The sequence below is a fragment of the Patella vulgata genome, chromosome 6 (genome assembly GCF_932274485.2).
Source record: "Patella vulgata chromosome 6, xgPatVulg1.2, whole genome shotgun sequence".
In the NCBI taxonomy this organism is placed as follows: domain Eukaryota; kingdom Metazoa; phylum Mollusca; class Gastropoda; family Patellidae; genus Patella; species Patella vulgata.
In genome coordinates, this window is record NC_065884.2 from 3,887,898 (window position 1) to 3,908,722 (window position 20,825).

The 20,825-nt window shown below is 38.5% G+C and overlaps 1 protein-coding gene across 1 annotated transcript in view; it reads left to right on the plus strand.

Annotated features, from left to right (window-relative positions):
• Positions 1–20,619, plus strand: part of LOC126823228 (myotubularin-related protein 3) — a 37,509-nt gene extending 16,890 nt beyond the window's left edge. The window contains exons 4-16 of the mRNA XM_050551907.2: positions 486–667; positions 3,207–3,312; positions 4,876–4,989; positions 5,566–5,738; positions 7,515–7,625; positions 8,560–8,671; positions 9,770–9,965; positions 12,232–12,417; positions 13,425–13,607; positions 14,503–15,723; positions 18,683–18,898; positions 19,471–19,664; positions 20,418–20,619. Of these exons, the coding sequence (XP_050407864.2) occupies positions 486–667; positions 3,207–3,312; positions 4,876–4,989; positions 5,566–5,738; positions 7,515–7,625; positions 8,560–8,671; positions 9,770–9,965; positions 12,232–12,417; positions 13,425–13,607; positions 14,503–15,723; positions 18,683–18,898; positions 19,471–19,664; positions 20,418–20,583 (3,160 nt within the window). The 3' untranslated portion in view covers positions 20,584–20,619. The remainder of the gene's footprint in view (positions 1–485; positions 668–3,206; positions 3,313–4,875; positions 4,990–5,565; positions 5,739–7,514; positions 7,626–8,559; positions 8,672–9,769; positions 9,966–12,231; positions 12,418–13,424; positions 13,608–14,502; positions 15,724–18,682; positions 18,899–19,470; positions 19,665–20,417) is intronic.
• Positions 20,620–20,825: the final 206 nt, after the last annotated feature.

Here is a 20,825-nt window from a genome sequence, read left to right on the forward strand (position 1 = left end):
GAACATAACTGATTAGAAATTGCAATAAAAACAAAAACGATTGAATGTAAATCAGTTTATATACATTCACATTACATTATTATATGCGTTGCTGCCCATTTGTGTCAATTTCTAGATCCAAAATTTTGGCGATTTAGCTCCTTTAAATGTTCAAAAATGGTGCTTGGGGAATTCCTTGTCTGAGGTCGATAATGAGCATTTTCTGCACAAACTAAGCAGAGATAAGCAATTTGATTGGCCAAGTCTTTCGGATGGGACAATAACTAAAAATATGCACGTGCATGTAACAGAACTGTTGACACAGTTGGAATTTGAAATAAGAATGCCATTGGCAGAACAAAATATCCTTCATTAGCACGGATGGAGCAGAAAAGTAGAACGCTAAACCCCATTTCATTTCTTGTTCTAGTTGATTATTGTCTGACATGTTGTTATTTCCAGACATAAACACGATTTAAAACCCTATTCTGTTGTGTGTATTTCAGGTGTTCGTTCCCTACTAACGACTGGTGTCAAGTTTGGTATAAACGTCTGGTAGAAAAGACAAGCTGTTTAAAAGATTTAAACCAATGTTTTGCTTTATCTTATCACGCCTGGTGTATGGATGACAACGCTTCTGGTTCTCAATCCTCAGCTTCACAGACCAGTCACAGTCTCTGTCAGATCAGTAAGTCAGGGGAGATATTAGGAGATGGGGAGGGAGAGAGAGAGAGGGGGAGGGAGAGAGAAAGAAGGGGGGAGGGAGAGAGAGGGAGGGAGCGAGCAAGGGAGAGAGAGGGAGGGAGAGAGAGTGGGGAGAAAGAGAGGAAGGGGAGAGAGGGGGAGGGGAGAGAGAGGGGGAGGGGAGAGAGCGAGGGGGAGGGAGAGAGAGAGGGAGGAGGGGAGGGAGGGAGGGAGAGAGAGTGGGGGAGAGAGGGAGGGGGAGAGGAGAGAGAGAGAGAGAGAGAGAGAGAGAGAATTTAATATCCACTCAACACAAACTAGGTCATTTCACGACTAACAGATGGTTTAATTACATTTCAACAATTTGCTTGTACCTAGGGGTCTTTGGTCTTTAACAGTGTGAGGAAACTGGCGGACCCGGAGAAAACCCACAATGTTGGTCAGCTGACCCTACTCCTTGTCAGGTACAAGCAGTGAATGTAAAACACTCCACATGACCCAATGACAGACCTTATGATTTATGGGCACACCTTAAACCATTGGTCTCCCAACCCCTCATAATACAGTTTAACCAACTCAATGTATTAACACTTTAGTACCACCCCAAACTAATGCCCTGAAAATAAGGCACCTGTCACAGACAATGTCAGGCATCCATTGAGACTTTGCCAGACACAAAACCTCTGGTGGCTGTCATTTTGTCCAGCACTGATTTGTCTTTTTTATTGATATTGTTAATACATGTCGGGCACTAAGCTGAAAATGTCAGGTACCGTTATTTCCAGGCCTGGCTCTAGCACCTCAAATTTCCGTAGTAACGTGAATATTAAGGCCTGTATACTAGTTCTGTGACTGGGCAGTCTAAGTAACTAGTGGTAGTTCTGTGACTGGGCAGTTTACAAAATAAGCTACCAAACATTTCTCTAATTTGTTAAGGGAAACTGGAGTAGTCAATGTTTACATGTTATTTGTACCAGGTAGTACTTAAGGGTTAATGGTGGCTTTGATTAAAAGAAATTGTGACCAGCCCTTCCGTCCTGTTTATAACATGAATTATTGATATTAATGAGACTAGATCATTTAGTTTGTTTTATAACCCTACATTATTTTATCATCATTTTGTTTCGTTCTCGATAAGAATATAATCCACGACACATCAAGTTGATAAAACATACATTCTCTTTAATTAATTATAAATATTTAAATAATTCATTAACCATAATTGTTTCCTACATGTAAAGATGCTGGCATCAGTTCACTTGTTCATTTGCTGTTCTTTCCTCCTCCATTGTTTCTGTAAAGATGAAGGTTGAATGGACATTTTTTTCCATGGTTCCCACCATATTCCTGAAGCAATGGTCCGAGAAATCCCTCTCTGGCCATTGCTGGATTAGCTTCTGATACTTGAGCTTTTAAGGCAGTGTGTCTATTCTTCCCGTTCAATCAAATCTCTCCCCAAACACAGCAACATGACAGCCCTTCTTTTAATCAGGGGCCTTCCCTAAAACTTTGGACAGTGATTTAAGGTCTTAAAAATGGTGACAGTGTTGTTCGCCTCAAAACAATATTGTTTACATTATATCCATGTTGACAGTTGATAGCCTTGTTTGTCACACAATTAGTTTTTCTGCAATATTCAGCTATGCACTGGTTAATTGGGCATAATAAAATCGTGAGTCATAAGGTAACGTTATGTAAACATATTTGGTCCAAATTGTGATCTCTGGTTGGTATTGTTACGCAGTTAGCTATTGGTTGTTAATCGGACTATTGACCAGTCATAATTTAGAACAAGAATTTGCTTTGCTTACAGCAGTGAGTAGTGGGATTAGCTCTAATCAAACGAAACACTGCGAGGAGTATGGGTTCCCACGTGCCATGCATAACATGTTTGGAACTGACAAGAAAGGAGTGTCTAGTTTGTCGGATAGGCCAGAAAACGGAGGACTATCAGTATTACACAAATGTTAACTGAAAACTTATGTCTATCATACAAATATGATGATTTCAAGTTGAAGTCAATGAAAAATCATATGAACAGAAACTTACAGCCTGGACAAAATTATCTCTTACACATGTAGGGGGGTTGGGTGGCTGCATGGTCTTTCATTGAGTCAGCTGGTGAGGTTTTCAATTTCCCGGTTGTACGCGATAAGGAGTAGGGTCGCCTGTCTGTGTCCTCCGGTTTCCCCCCACTTCTAAAGACCCCTACGAGTGAACGAATTATAGAAATAAAATTGAACCATATGTTAGTCCCAAAATGACCTAGTCTCTCTCTCTTACACATATGATCACAGAAGTTGTATATTATCATATGGATATTTGTCACATATAATCACAGAAGTTGTATATTATCATATGGATATTTAGATATTATTTCGTGATTTATTCTGTATATTTCTAGTTGATGTAGTGTTAGATATTATTTCGGGATTTAGTTTGTATATTTCTAGCTGATGAAGTGTTATTATACTGTGATTTATTTTGTATATTTCTGGCTGATGAAGTGATATTATATTGTGATTTATTTTGTATATTTCTAGCTGATGAAGTGTTATTATATAAATTTGGTAACGAAATAAAGAGAATGAAGTTTGATACGTCTAATAATAAGGTGTGGCGTATGTCATATATAAATGAAGATTTTAAGTAAGTATTTAACAAATAAACAGGAAAACCTAATATGGAACACGATTACTATTTTAATTAAAACGACGTTTGGTTGACGGTTCTCTCAACATTATCTATCAAATAAACACAAAAACATAATAATATGAAGCACGATTACGATTTGTTTTTGGGTTCACTCAACGTTATCTATGAAGCAAATGATTTATTTCTGTTCCATTTAGCAACTGACACACCTAATAAACAATAAAACATAATATTCAACACAATAATATTTTCATTTGCTTGATAACGTTAAGCGAACCCTCACCCTCAACGAAACAGGGGATCACGTGGATAAGTGGGTAAGACGCTGGCTCGCTAGTCTGGAGGTCGGGTGTTCGATCCCTGCATTGGCCGAGAAAGTTCATCCAGATTTTCCGCCGTGGTTTCCCCTTGTCAGTGATGCAGGATGGAGGGCCTGACAAGGACAGCTGTCTAGTCGTTCGGGTGGGACGAAAAACCGAGGTCCCGTGTACACATTGGCATGCATGTAAAAGATCCCTTGGCAGTTGGAATTTGATATAAGAGTAGGTCGTAGCGCTGCTGCCTGGGCAAAATTTCCCTTGTAGCACACTGTATGGCGTATGCCCATCTTCATTAGCCCAGGTTAGGAGCAGAACAGTAGGACGTAAGACCTCATTTCATTTCAATATATTACGCAATGTCTTAAGCTTGAGACCATTAAACAACTTATAATACAGATACTCGCACATGCTTTGCAATGAAATACGTCACACATTTCATTTCATTTCATTTCCTCAACGAAACATTGTTTTAATTAAAATAGTAATTGTGTTCTATATTATGTTTTTGTGTTTATTACGTGTGTCAATTGCTAAATGTCGCTCAAAGAAGATGAGTATTTATCGTGCTGGTTGAACGTATACATACGTCGTGTAATAATGATTGTAGTTTAACCTGACTAGATGTCATCCACAAGATAACAAGCACCTTTGCCAGACATGTATTGAAAACATTATTAAAAACACTGAAAAAAGACAAATCTTGTCAGGCAATGATATAATAATCCTAGTTTTACCTGAAAAAAATGTCAGACAATACTGAATTAGTAAATGACATTTAGATGTTTGCGCTTGACATGTATTATAAATCATGAGAGATTTTGCCGGAATTTGTGCTTGACACTGTCTGTGCCTGGAGCCTAATTTGTGCTTGACATTGTCTGTGCCTGGAATCTAATTTGTGCTTGACACTGTCTGTGCCTGGAGCCTAATTTGTGCTTGACATTGTCTGTGCCTGGAATCTAATTTGTGCTTGACATTGTCTGTAACTAGAGCATAATTCCCAGGTGTGCATACAGCTTCGGAAACCCAGCAGCTCACACAAATATTCGAATAGGATTATTGAAATTCAATGCTGCGACTATTCCCAGTCTCCCTTGCGTATTGTGTGTCTGTATAACATGGGAATGATCAACTGACAACGTAGTTTTGGTGACGTCCTAGGGAGGGGTCTGGTAAGAAGAGAACAACAGTTACAGATAAGTGTATAGTTTATGATAATCTGTTTAATTGTTTTCAGAATATGTCCATCGTATCCTAACATACATATAGTACCAACTTCTGTATCGGATGACGATCTACATAGTGTAGCTAGTTTCCGGTCAATGAGACGATTTCCATCAGTCGTCTGGAGGTAAATATTATTATATTGACGGGAGAATATTAATATACTGCTAATAATAGTATACACAGTTTTCTATGCCATCTGAATATCCTGGATTGCCAACAGGAACTCGCTTCTTTTGAGGAGTTAGGTTGCCAAATGGTTAATGCGTGTGCGTTTGATGTTAAGGTCTGTCATTGAGTCATGTAACATGGTTTCGATTCCCCGCTTGTATGTGACAAGGAGTAGGGTTGCTTGTCCAACCTCTTGGGTTTTCTCCAGGTCCCATGGTTACCTTTCACTGCTAAAGACCCCTACGCGCTAGCAGATTATTGAAATGTGAAATGAAATTGAATCATATGTTAGTCCTGAAATGACCTAGTTTGTGTCAAGTGGAATTAAAACAGCACCTCTCTCTCTCTCTCTCTCTCTCTCTCTCTCTCCCTCTCCCTCTCTCCCCCTCTCTCTCTCTCTTGTAAAGTTATAGTGGTATTAGGAAATCCATTCATACTATTTTAAAAGTTGTTATGCTTACATGAACTGACAATTGAGTTTTTGCTTTAAAGACAAGTTGTTTAAAATTGATTGTTTCTGTTTATTAACTAGGAGTCAGAAGAATGGTGCTGTAATTGTCCGATGTAGCCAGCCTGAGTTAGGATGGTTAGGCTGGAGAAATACAGAAGATGAAAATCTATTATCAGCTATACCTCTAGCTTGTTCACAAGATCCTGGTACGGAGAATAAACCTGAATCAGGACAGACAACTCCAGATCAAAACGGTAATATGAAACAAATTTTATTTTTTTCAACAATTAGCAAAGATAGTGTTGAACCAGGAACTCATTCCATACCCTTGGTAATATTCCTTTTGGTTCTTGGGACCATGCTCTTAAATAAAAGGAGGCACAGTGGCTAAGTGGGTAAGATGCTGACTCGCTAGGCTGGAGGTCACGTGTTTGATTCCTACAGTGTGGAAGGTCTAGGGTAAGATGCTGGCTCGCTAGCCTGGAGGTCATGTGTTTGATTCCTACAGTGTGGAAGGTCTAGGGTAAGATGCTGGCTCGCTAACCTGGAGGTCATGACAGTGGCTAAGTGCGTAAGACGCTGGCTCGCTAGCCTGGAGGTCGGGTGTTTGATTCCTACATTGGCCGAGAAAGTTCATCAGGATTTTCCGGAGTGGTTTCCCCTTGTCAGTGGTGCAGGAAGGCGGGCCCAACGAAAAGCCTAGGTCCCGCATATACGTTGGCTTGCATGTAAAAGATCCTCTGGCAGTTGGAATCCGATATAAGAGTAGGCGATAGTGCCACTGCCTGGCCAAAATTTCCCTCATAGCACACTGTATGTCGTATGCCCGTCTTCATTAGCCCAGTAACCGCAGAACAGTAGGATGTTAAATCCTATTTCATTTCATTTCTTAAATAAAGATCACATAAAGCTCTGTCAATTCAAGTACAGTCAACATGAAACATGGCAGACTTGTTCTTTGGACATAAATGACAAGGAGTAGGGTCGCCTGTCCAACCTCGTCGGTTTTCTCCGGGCCCTCTGGTTTCCTCCTACTGCTAAAGACACCTATGCGCAAGCAAATTATTGAAATAAAATTAAACCATGTGTTAGTCCTGAAATGACCTAGTTTGTGTCGAGTGGACGATAAACCCCATCTCTCTCTCTCTCTCTCTCTCTCTCTCTCTCTCTCTCTGTTCTTTGGACAGTTGTGCATCAATTGACAAATTTCGATTTTTGAAAGGCGCAGAAGACGTCATAGCAGTTTCATCGTTAGTATAGAAGGGAAAGCGGGGATTCATATTACATATATCCTGGTTATCATCCCATGGTTGTACGACTAGTAGGGTAGCTTCTCCAACCATTTTCCCTTTACACATTCTATTTATTGAAATTTAAATATACCCCATTTGTTACAGTCCAAAATGGGGGGGTTGGATGGCTGAATGGTTAGCACGTGCGTGCTGTATTATAAAGTCTGTCATTGAGTCAACTGGCGTGGTTTCAAATCCCCGGTTGTACGTGACAAGGAGAGATGGCACGTGAAAATTTCCAATGAGAATAATTCCACAAGAAATAGATTATATTTTGATTGAATTTTGGAGCGTGTATGATTATATTTTGAATATGGGTTATGTTTTTAAAAAAATTATGCAAACTATAAATATTTATATTGGAATACCGTAAGTAGTTTTAGACGATAGCAAAAGTTTTTGACCGTACGACCTACGAGTACGAGTGCTATTATTTAACAGACAATGTTTATTATCATTTACGTAACCAGGAATGACACCTTACATGCAGTTATTGATCTTCAGAACCATTTTCCATATACAAAAAACTAATAACTCTCCTTAATATAATAAATTTCTTTTCTTATCGAAACTGGGAGAGCTTTTTTAGGGGAGCGATTTTTTCAACATGTTCATTAAGGGGAGCTTTTTTCGGCTCTCCTCTAAAATACAAAAAACGACTGATTCTGGTTCTTAGGCACCATCTGAGATGTTTTTGAATGATTGACGTAATGTTGGTATTAATTGTATTTTTTGTAGGTGAAGTAGCTGTACCTATTGTAAGTCAGAAGAAGATGTTACTCATAGACTGTAGATCATATGGTGCAGCTTTTGCTAATAGAGCTAAAGGTGGAGGATGTGAAAGTGCAGGTACAGAATTTAAAATACACTTTTTAACCAACATAACAAATTGTTTCATGTCTGAGTATGTTGCATGGGTTGGGTGGCGGTGTTAGATCCTATGGTCAGTCCGTTGCGTGGATTCACGGCCACCTTAACAAGCTCCCGATGTGAGTTGCATCTGAGAGCTCCCGGTTGAGTGCCCGTCTTGAGAGGAGTCATGTGGCATTGTATCGATACCCAATGGTGCCTCCTTTCCAGCCTCGTTGGTTTTCTCTGGGTCCTCTGGTTTCCTACAACAGCTAAAGACCCCTATGCTCAATCGAAATATTGAAATAAAATTTGATCCGTATGTTGGTTCTGAAATGACCTAGTTTGTGTCAAGTGGATTCCAAACTTCATCTCTCTATCAAAACAAGAATGTCCCTGGTTTGAATTTCAGTAATTTTTCATGCAATCATGCCTACGACGTGGCTGACAAGGGAAATGTGCCTAGTCCTTCAGATAGGACGATAAATCGTGGTCCACCAATGGAAATATTAACATGCACATAAAAGAGCCCTTGACAGTTGGAAATTAAAGCATAGAAATGAGATTTTCCATATGTTAGTCTCAACATGATGGAAGTATTGTTTTGGTGACATTACCCCATTTGAGTTCGTTCCTAATGCCACCTATGTAAATATTAGTGTTCTGGCCTGTAATCTTGAATTTATTCGGCATGGTTCCCCCTCTCAGTGGAACAAAGTATAATCAATCAGTGGTCCTGTGTAAAAGATCCCTTGACAGTTGGAATTCGATATAAGAGTAGACCATAGTGCCGCTGCCCGGGCAAAATTTTCCTCATAGCACACTGTATGGCGTATGCCCGTCTTTATTAGCCCAGTATAGGAGCAGAACAGTAGGACATTAAACCCCATTATATTTTATCTTATTTATTGTAATCCATGTCTATATTTTTCAGATTATTATCCATGTTGTGAGATCCAGTTTATGAATCTAGCTAACATCCATACTATTAGAAAAAGTTTTATAGCTTTAAGAACATTGACCAGTACATTTACAGAACAGGCCAAGTAAGTTTAAACACACAGTTTTTTATTAAGGACCAAAAAGTCTGTATTTTCCCAGGGGATTGGATGGCTGAATGGTTAAAGATACATTATGGGAGATTCGATAAAGAGCTGGCAGTTCTCATATAAAAGTTTAAAACTAGATAATGTAAAGGTAATTTGCTGAAAATCATGAATGAAGTTCAGCAGCAAATCGGATCCTATTCCAGTAAATGTCGCAGGCTAGCAATGACAACCAGAGTTGATTATGGTCTGAATAAGTCAATTAATAATTTTGATAACATTTCAGGCCTTAAGAAAGACGTGGAATAAGCAGATTTAGCTCAGGCATAATGTATGTTTAACACGTGCACGTGGCGTGGCTTCGATTCCCTGTTTGTCATGGGTTTTCTCAGGTTCCTCACACTGCTAAAGACCCATATGCGTGAATGAATTATTAAAATAAAATTGAACCATGTGTTATTCACAAAATGACCCCATTTCCTTCTCTCACTGTAGTTTCCAAGTAGGGATGCGGGCGTTGAGTGGTCTAGTGCATGCGTTGTTGATCATAAGCTCTGTCAATGAATCAAATGGTTTTGTTAAGATCCCCATTTTGTACCTGACAAGGAGTAGGGTGGCCAGTCCAACTTCGTGGATTTTCTCTCGCGTCCAGGGGGGTTGGATGGCTGAATGGTTAGCGTGCGCGCGCTGTATCATAAAGTCTGTCATTGAGTCGACTGGCGTGGTTTCGAATCCCTGGTTGTACGTGGCAAGGAGTAGGGTCGCCTGTCCAACCTCGTGGGTTTTCTCCGGTTTCCTCCCACTGCTAAAGACCCCTACACGCAAGCGAATTATGTAAATAAAAATAAACCATATGTTAGTCCCGAAATGACCTAGTTTGTGTCGAGTGGACGTTAAACCCCATCTCTCTCTCTCTCTCTTGATTCCTCCCACTTCTTCGAAGTATTGAAATAAGATGGAACCCTAGTACTCTGTGTCGATTGGACACTACACACCCTCTCTCTACCCCCCGCCCCCCTCATCTCCCGCTCATTAAATAACATAAGACATTCTCTGACAAATAATAAAGTATCTTTAAAATGTTTTGTTTTATTGTAGTTGGTTATCAAGTTTAGAGAATACGAAATGGTTACATTATATAGGAGCTATTCTAAGAGCAGCTAATTTAGTTGTATCAGCTGTAGATCAAGAAGCTCGACCAGTATTAGTACATTGTTCTGATGGTTGGGATAGAACACCACAGATTGTTGCTCTAGCTCAACTCTTACTAGATCCTTACTATAGAAAAATTGAGGTAAATATGCATTTCATTCAACTCATTACAATCTTTTAATTTTCGACCCAGTGTTTCTTGTTCTTCCAGTAATCAACTGAATCCAACGGAAACAGGGAGTAACTTACCGAAACAAAATTCAGTAGATACCTGATAGAACTTGCGTAATCTCTCTCGATTACAATTGTCGTCAAGAATGCTAGAGTTGCTCACCGTGACGTTTCGGTGTCATGGAGTTGTTCTTGTGATTATTCTTTTTGGGGAAACAGTCATCGAAAAAAGCATAACTGTGAAAGTTGTCACTTCTAGCTATAAAATATATGTGAATTCTGCTGTAGAAGCTGATTATTTGTAACAGCCATCAACTGAATACACAAACCAACCCAATAGGGGTGTATATCACTTATGAGTGGTCATGGCTTTAGCATCTTCGTGACTAACAATCTGATTAAAATACAGATTTATATTTCGTTTCGTTTTTTTTATACTTTCGATGATCTACACTGCATGAAGATCTGATCGGTTATAGTGGAAGGTTGCGACAGAGGTCATACGAGCGGCTTTTGACCTTATGAAGTCAGACATTTGATTAACCAATCAGCGTTGATGTTTCTAGTGGGTTACCCACAGTTCCGTGCATCTCACCGTAATAGATCGTTTCATTAGCTTATCCCTCACATCAACCAGAACGCCGGTAATATAACAACTCTTCCGGATCCTAGTGTAGTAAAGACAAGTAACACAATGTTTTGAACTATAAAAAACAAAATGAAATAGGATCTGTGTTTTATTATACGCCCACATGGAAATGTGGTCGTATATTGCCGTCGCCCCCGTCCGTCGGTCCGCCCGTCCGTCCGTCCATCGTCCACAATTTCTTGTGAACACTCTACAGACTACATTTATCATCTGATTTTTTTAAATTGATATATGTTGTTTGCATTAGTGAGATGAAGAAGCCTATTTAATTTCAATAACTACCATTAATTTCTTGTGGAGTTATGGCCCTTGTTTCACTTTGTTGCACCTTGTGAACGCTCTAACGACAAAAGTTATTAACCGATCTGTATTAAATTTATATGCATCATTTAAATTAGTAAAAAAAAGAAGCCTATTAAATTTCAGTAATTTCCGTTAATTACATCTAAAGTTATGGCCCTTGTTTCACTTTGTTGAATCTTGTGAACGCTCTAATGACAACAGTTACCATCCGATCTGTTTGAAATTGATATGCATCATTTAAATTAGTGAATGGAAGAAGCCTATTGAATTCCAGCAATTTCCATTAATTACGCCGTGAGTTATGGCCCTTGTTTCACTTTGTTGTACCTTGTGAATGCTGTAATGGCAAAAGTTATTATCCGATCTGTATGAAATTTATATGCATCATTTAAATTAGTAAAACAAAGAAGCCTATTGAATTTCAGCAATTTCCGTTAATTACATCTAGAGTTATGGCCCTTGTTTCACTTTGTTGAATCTTGTGAACGCTCTAATGACAACAGTTATCATCCGATCTGTTTGAAATTGATATCCGGCATTTAAATTAGTGCAACGAAGAAGCCTATTAAATTTCAGCAATTTCCATTAATTACACTGTGAGTTATGGCCCTTGTTTCACTTTGTTGTACCTTGTGAATGCTCTAACGACAAAAGTTATTATCCGATCTGTATGTAATTTATATGTATTGTTTAAATTAGTAAAAGGAACAAGCCTATTGAGTTTCAGCAAATTTCTGTTAATTACATCTAGAGTTATGGCCCTTGTTTAACTTTGTTGAATCTTGAGAACACTTGAACAACAAAAGTTATCACCTAATCTGTATGAAATTCATATGCATCATTTGAATTAGTAAAATGAAGACGCCTATTGAATGTCAGCAATTTCCGTCAATTACTTTTAGAGTTATGGCCCTTGTTTTACTTTGTTGAACCTTGTGAACGTTTGAACGACAAAAGTTATCATCCGATCTGTATGAAATTTATATGCATTATTTGAATTAGTAAAACGAAAAAGCCTGTTGAATTTCAACAATTTCTGTAGATTACTTCCAGAGTTACGACCCTTGTTTTAGTTTTTAGAACCTTGAACCCTCAAGCGACGAAAATTATAATGTCATCTGTATGAAATTGTCTATTAAATTCCCCTAATCACCTACAAAAGAATAATTATGCGACAACCCTTGTCGACTGCTCGGACGATTTAGCTGCTGTGGGCGTATGTTTTGTTGCCTGGCAACCTATCTTAATTGATATATAATTATATGTATACGTCATGTTTTCACAGGGTTTTCAAGTATTAGTTGAAAGAGAGTGGTTTGAATTTGGACATAAGTTTGCCGATCGTTGTGGACATTCGTTAGACAGTGAAGATGGTAATGAACGATCCCCCGTGTTTTTACAATGGCTAGATTGTGTATATCAAGTATATAAACAGTTTCCTTGTGCTTTCGAATTTAACGAAGCTTATCTGGTGAGTATTTCATCTAATTCTGTTGGTCACTTGCCGAACCTCATGGCTTTTCTCTGGGAGACTGAATTATTGAAATAAAAGTGTCCAATATGTTAGTCCCGAGATGAATTAGTTTGTTTTGAGTGGACGTTAAACCCCATTTCCATTCCCCAGAAATTGGTAGTGTACATAAAAGATCCCTTGACAAGTAGTGCACGTAAAAGATCCCTTGATAATTGGTAGTGTTCGTAAAAGATCCCTTCACATGTAGTGTACATAAAAGATCTCTTGACAATTGGTTGTGTACGTAAAAGATCCCTTGATAATTGGTATTGTTTGTAAAAGATCCCTTAACATGTAGTGTACGTAAAAGATCCCATGACACATAGTGTATGTAAAAGATCCCTTAGAATACGAATAAGAGTTGGTGGAAAGTAGATTGTAATGACAGGTCACATGGAAAGGTTATTTAGTGTGTCTTGAACCAGTGACTGGTCCCTACAGATCTCTATTGATGAATACAACCACCCCTTTCTGTGAACATTGCTATTATAGGTCCTTGGGTCGCACAGAAAGTTAAAGGAGTGTGTCACCCTCCCCCACAGTAGTCAAAACTTTACATGTACTTATTGCTAGTCTTAATCACCACCGGGTCTCACAGAAAGTTTATTTTATGAGAATTTGAAAATGAAAATGAAATGGGGTTTAACGTCCTACTGTTCTGCTCCGAACTGGGCTAATGAAGACAGGCATACGCCATACATTCTACTATGAGGGAAATTGTGCCTGGACAGCGGCACTACGGCCTACTCTTATATCGAATTTCAACTCTCAAGGGATCTTTTATGTGCACGCCAATGTGTACACGGGACCTTGGTTTCCATCCCATCCAAAGGACTAGACAGCTGTCCTTGTCAGGCCCTCTGTCTTGTATCACTGACAAGGGGGAACCATGCACGACATGGTGAAGAGATTGAGAAGACTTCATAACAATTTTAATTTTAATGAAATGTTGGTTTTTTTTTCAGGTCAAATTGGTCCATCATACTTATTCTAGATTGTTTGGTAATTTCTTATTTAACACCAATAGAGAAAGAGTTAAAGAAAATCTTTCTAAAAGAACAACTTCGGTGTGGACATTACTTCATCCTAGAAATACAAAATTCCATAATTTACTCTACAATAATAAAGAAAATTCGGAGTCTCAACAGGTGAAAATATAGATTTTATAATAATAAAAATAAAGACAACAGTTCTATGAATAACAATTACTGTATTTCTATTAAAGCTACGTTTCAACAATGATTCTCTTGTCGTTATCAAGCACAGTATTGTTGAAACGTAGCTTTAATAGAAATACAGTAATTGTTATCCATAGAACTCTTTATTTTAATGTGTTCAATTACTAAATGCCATCCAAACAGTATTTTATAATGTCTGTCAAATGTAGAGGATTGTTTCAAGGGCATTTAGTAATTGAACTGGAATATACAGGTGACATTTCTATGGAATACAATTACTGCTTATTACTGAGCTGTGTTTCCACTAGGCTTCTCTAGTCATTATCAAGCTATGATGAAATATTACAGGACAATATATATCTGTAGACAACAATACTTGGTTAATACTGACTGACCAACCAGAGATACCCTCCTAATTACCTTGAAGGGAATATTATTTTTAAAAGGCATTATGCAAGAGCTAAATCGACCTATTACAGGTCTTTCTTTAGGCCTTAAATGTTATATAAATTATTGGGGGGTTGGATGGCAGAATGGTTAGCATGTGCGTGCTGTATCATAAGGTCGTTCATTGAGTCAACTGGCATGGTTTCGATTCCCTAGTTGTACGTGAGAAAGAGTAGGGTCACCTATCCAACCTCATAGGTTTTCTCCAAGTCCTCCGGTTTTCTCCCACTGCTAAAGACCACTACGCGCAAGCAAATTATTGAAATAAAATTGAACTCTATGTTAGCCCTGAAATGACCTAGTTTGTGTTGCGTGGACTTTAACCCCATCCCACTCTCTCTCTCTGCCCCACCCCCCCTTGCCGACTTTACCATATTTGGTATTCACATTTATTTGTTATCTGATTATTTATTTACAGATTCTGTATCCAGATTTTAGTATGAACAACTTATCGTTATGGCGATCGGTCTATTTATCCAATAGTTCTCTTTCTACTAATACGACCGAAGATATCTCTAACCCGCTAGAGACAGGGGAAATAACTCCAGATATTGAATCCATGTGCTTACAGAAAACCCGATCATGTGAAAACCTGGCTAAATTACAAGACCACGCTCCGTTAGTTACGCGGAGATTGAGTGATCCCAATATCCTCCACGGCTCCCAGGAACAAATCGTCGCAGCTTGTAAGGACCTTGATTCTAGTCCAAAACATGTGGAAAATGAAAGTAGCTGTGTTAATGATCAAGCTATTATTAGTAACGGAGTTGTTACGAATGGTGTTAATGGTATCGATAGTGATAAGGAAAACTCTGACAGTGAAGAAAATACTGTCACAGTGTCAGATAGCAACGATAATATTGTAAATGAAATACAGGAAAATGGTGACGGGAAAGGGAAGGAAGTTGAAAAGGAGGCTCAAGATGAGATCGCAGACGAGGCTCAGGAGGAAGAGGAGGAGATCAAAGATGAGGGGGAGGGTGTAATAAACGAGGACGAGCCAGTTGACGAATTGTGTAGGAATACCACAAACTTTAACGGACATAGTAATCACCAACTGACTAACGGCCATGCAACCTTGAAGGAGATTCAAGCTAAAAATCTAGTTAACGGACACAGTGATTCTAGTTTACGAGACCGAAAACCTCTACAAAAATCTGTGGAAAGTTCAACTGATACGATTACGGGGGACGAATATTTCGAGAGAAAGTTAGACGATAATGTACCGAATGGTGTTACAAATGGTCTATCAAATGGCCACACTAACGGTTATAGTAATGGCCACGCGATGTACGATGAAATAGGAAAACTAGCCGATAGCCATCAGTATTTGATAAAAACAAACAGTTCACGGCCAATCTCTTCGATGAGTACAAGTACTAGTGATATAAGCGATTCCCATGTCGGTTCGTCTAAAAGTGAATGGGATTCGAAAGTAAGCGACCTTAAACTTTCAAGCCAGTGTTTTGGTTCGAATCGTCCTCCATATAAGTTAAATTGTTCTGCAGGATATCCGTACTCTAAGCCAAACATAAACAGTGCTAGTCCCTCCCCTTCTTCCTCTTCACCGTATCCGACACCATTTTATTCTCGTACCCCGAACTCAACGTGTCCTCCAACTCCGGAGATTCAATCCAAGGTATGTATAATAATCTAAATTAGTTATATAAAGATACATTATGGGAGATCAGATAAAGAGCTGGCAGTTCTTACTATAAATTATAGTTAAAAACTAGATAATGTAAAGGCAATTTGCTGAAAATTTCAGTCAAATTGATGTACTCTGGACCAAGATTTTAGCGATTGTATTTTCGGCCTAGCCTCGATCATCATTACTAAAGTCGGTGCGATGAAAAACATAGTCTCGATTATCCATTTCATGATTTAATTACGAATGGAAGTCGAACAGCAAATCGCAACCTAATGCAATAAACATCGCAGCCTAGCTATGCCATCAGAGTTGATTATGGTTTGGATAAGTTAATTAATGTCTAATTAATAATCTAGATAACATTTCAGGCCTAAATAAAGAACTGCAATAGGCAGATTTAGCTCTTGAATAATCTATGTTTAAAGTCATTGGAATCTATATGTGGCTAGGGGTGTTAGGTGGTTTATTTCCCACTTGTACAGGAGAAGGAATAAGGTAGCCTGTCCAACCTCATTAATTATTGAAATAAAATTGAACCATATGTTAGTCCTGAAATGACCTAGTTTGTGTCAAGTGGACGTTAAATGCCATTTATCTCTCCCCGATATGTGGCTGATGACCTGAAGACAGCTCTCCTGACTTTGAAAATGTGAAAAATCATTATCCTGAAAAAGTTAGGGGGGGGGAGGGGTGTGGATGGCGGAATGGTTAGCACATGCGCGCTGTATCATACGGTCTGTCATTGAGTCAACCGGCTGGGTTTCGATTCCCCGGTTGTACGTGACAAGTACCAATTATTCTTTAGTTGATGATCCATTCACTTGATTTGATATTTGTTGTTTATTGCTTACAATGTCTGTGTAATTTGTATCATGTCCGCTGGTTTGTCTTGATGGTTTTCTTTGTGTGTAGCAGTCATTATTTTTTAAGGCGAGCGATCGCTCTTGAGCACCTGCTGCTCACCTGAATGTCGACCGAGGGGACTTTTTTTCCCCTCCCCTTAAAATTGAAAATTGCTCTCCTTTACAAAGTCATTGGGTGTTTATTATCTTTATGAAACCAGGAATGACCCCCTAACATGCAGTTATTGATCTTCAGAACCATTTCCCATACACACAACTAATCACTCTCCTTAATTTCTAAATCACTCTTCTTATCGAAACGGGGAGAGCTTTTTGAGGGGAGCGATTCTTTCAATTTGTTGATTGAGGTGAGCATTTTTTGGCTCTCCTCTGAAATACAAACAACAGCGACTGGTGTAGTGTTGTCCTCCTGTACTTATTATTAGAGAAGGACTGCTACAGTTGCTATTCCAAGTCATTCTTAAATCAATCGTTCATGTCAATGTGAGAATTTCCACCAAACATTTGATTTCTCCTTCGTCGGTCGAGTGTATGAAAACAGTTCCTGTTTTCTTGAGATATGCTTCACATATCAAACTCCTTTGAATGAACATGGTGGTTAGTCCCGCTGTAATAGGGGAAGAAAGGATTTATTGTTTATTAAGTATGAGCGTGATACCAAATCCTAAACTTTGAAGACAAAAAACGTAGCAAAATTTGACTAAAACTTCAATGCCTTGTCTTCAATGCATGGGGATAATAAATTTAATATAAGAGATAAGGTGGCTATGAAGACCTGGTTATCCCGAATGTCAGTGATTAGTTTTGTTCATATTGAACTCTTCAGACTGATTGGACTCACGTGGCAGTCGTTTATATTTATACTATTCCGAAACCCTGGTGGGGTTTCCATGGTTACTAATTGGCGGGGTTACCGGGGTTAGCCCCTTGGCGGGGTTTGCGAATTTGTTACCGGGGTCGGTAGCTCGCTTACCGGGGTTGTACAGAGGTTTGACAAATTGGCGGAGTTCCGAATTTGTCACCGGGGTCGCTAGCTCACTTACTATAATTTTGCTAACTAGGATGCCTTTGGTTGGTTTGTAACATTGTTACTTGTCATAACAATGAAGGGATAGTATATGGACATATAACACCCGTGAGAGGGGTATAAGGCTAAATATAAATCCAGAGTTGGAACACACGGGGGGAAGAGCATTGTAAAACAAAAATAAAAATGGTTGGAGTGCCCTTGTTTAGATTTGTCGTTGATTCCATACGTTGAGAGATATGTAGTATCAAACTGGTCCAGAGCCGATCTTGTTGATAAGAAGCGGCTTATTTGACATTGACACATTACCGAAGGTGAACAGGCCTACGTGTCCAGTTAATTCAACGGACAATCTCACATCGGTCCACAAAAGAGAGACACATACTAGTCGCCTCCTACTTCCGATTTCCAAGGCATTTTAGTCCAAACTTAGACTCTCATACAAATAAACCATTTGGTACTATTTCGTACCTATATTATATTAAACCCCTCGGGCGCCGTGTCGAATTACACAGTATTAATCGTTCTAAAACCTAACTACTTTATTGAATCAACGACAAATCTAAACTTGGGCACTCCAACCATTTATATTTTTGTTTCACGACAATAAATTTACCTTTGTTCAAGTCAAAATTGTTTGTTTTATTGTTTAAAAAGAAACTGGTAACAATACCAAATTAAATCTTAATCATTAAAAAACATTGATAAATTCTTTTATTATGAGACAGTTGTGTTATCTCATTAAAACACAGATCCTATTTCGTTTGGTTTCTTATACATGTAGTTCAAAATTTACTTGTCTTTACTACACTAGGATCTGAAAGAGTTGTTATATACAATGTAACCAGCATTCTGGTTGATGTGAGGGAGTAGCGTGCTGTGCACGGAACTATGAGTAAACCACTAGAAACATCAACAATGATTGATTAATCAATGTCTGACGTCATGTGACTCCTGACAGAACGAAATATAGATCTTTATATGAATCAGATTGCAAGTTATGTCATTCTATGAATGAATGGTGGGAAATAACACGGAAGATTTTCTTGTATTTTAGTCATGTGATTGGCAGATCAATCGTCAATTAAATGGTGTCGGACGTCATCTTGATTGTGACGGACTAACAACGTTTATTGACCCGATTCAACAGAGGATGCAACAAAAGGAAGCTGATTATAAGAAAGTTATAGAAGATTTACGAATGAAAGTTTGTTCGTTACAGAAACAATTATGTTGTAATGGTATCCAGAGACTGGATAATCGAGATGATTTGGTAAGTAAAAATCTCGTTACATGTAAATATTGACTACACTAAGTGATATATTAAACATACATTAGTTAAGAGTTTAATAAAGAATTCATCATTCTTGCTATAATAATTCAAAAATAGATGATAAAAAAAAAAGAAAATATTGAAAATTTTATTCAAATTACTTCATCCTGAGTCAAATTATCACTGTTTGTAGTTTTGACAAGATGTGTGCTATAGTGGTAACCAGGGTACTTGTATATTCGCGACTTAACCTCGCTTTCTCATTTTTAAATTAAAATTTTAAATGGCAAACTGTTCTAATCTAGTTAAAATCTTGGGTATCCGATGCCATCGAGAGTTGATTATGGTCTAATAATTTATATAACATTTCAGGCCTGAAGAAAAACCTACAATAGGCAGATTTAGCTCTTGCATACCCCCTTCTCTCGCAATCATGACAATTATGTATCCCATTCTCTCGCAGTCATGACAATTACATATCCCCTTCTCTCACAGTCATGACAATTGTGTACCCCCTGCCCCTACAGCCATGACAATTATAATACCTGTTTGTTTTCCTTCGTTTGTTGTAGATGGCATTACCTGAAGATTATGATGGTGATCATTGTTCCCTAGGTAATATTAGTAATCCAGCATCAGATGTTAGTTGGGAGAATCTAGATTATAAAGAATCACCTATGATAATGTGGATACCGGATCATGCCGTTACACATTGCGCATGTTGTCAATCTCAGTTCTGGACAGCTAAACGAAAACATCATTGTAGGTAAGTCTTGTCAGATAGGTGAAATCGTACTGACAGATAATGCACAGCGGCTGGCAAGCATTATCTTTGGTTTTATTGGATGGTATTGGGCAGTGTTGGGTAGTATTGGGTTTTATTGGATAGTATTGGGTTCATCGGCCTATCCCATGCTTATATTTTAGATCTTTGTACCCTGGCTTGCTGTTGAATCACCAATGAATTAGACATATTTTCCAGGTGAACCACGATGGTTTCATGCTGGCTCAGATTTTCCAGCACGGTCCCCTCTTGTCAGTGGTGCAGGTCGGAGGGCCTGTTATGGAACAGTACTGGATGGTACAAAAAAAAACCCCGGAGGTCCTGTGATAGTTGGAATTCTAAATAAGAGTGGGCCGTAGCGCTGCTATGTGTCAAAATATCCCTGATGGCACACTGCAATCTGATTAAAATACAGATCTTTATTTCGTTTGTTTTTTTTATACTTTCAATGGCCTACACTACATGAAGATCTGACCAGTCATAGCGATAGGTCACGTCAGGGGTCGTACGAGCGACTTTTGACCCTATGATGTCAGACATTGATTAATCAATCAGCGTTGACGTTTCTAGTGGTTTATCCACAGTTCCGTGCATGGCACGTCAAGAAGTTGCAGTAACAGACCGTTTCATTGGCATATCCTTCACTTCAACTCTCTTTCCATTTTTTTTGTTTGAAAGTCAGGTGTATATTGGTAAAAGGAATGATTTATTATATATATATATATATATTTTCAGGTCATGTGGTAAAATTTATTGTGCTGATTGTTCCAATTATTTTGCACCAGTTCCACATCAACATCTAAAGGAATCCGTACGGGTGTGTCAATCATGTCATGATTTACTCCAACCCCAGTTCCCCGATATAATCGATGATCGACAGCCTCAGATGATTATAGAATAGTTTAATACATGGACATTGTCTTATTTCACAGCTCATTGTTAATTCCTACTCGTCGTGGGGGGTTGGGGCGGGATGGGGGGCGGGTTATAGTTATTTTTGATTACTTTGTGAATCTTATTTCCGTTACTAACAGTCAATTGAACGTTTAAGAGTGTCATAAATCTCCACATAATTAACGTCAGGAATTGATTTTCTAATTTGAAGAGAAATAAAGTTAGTAATATCTGAATTTAAAAGGGACT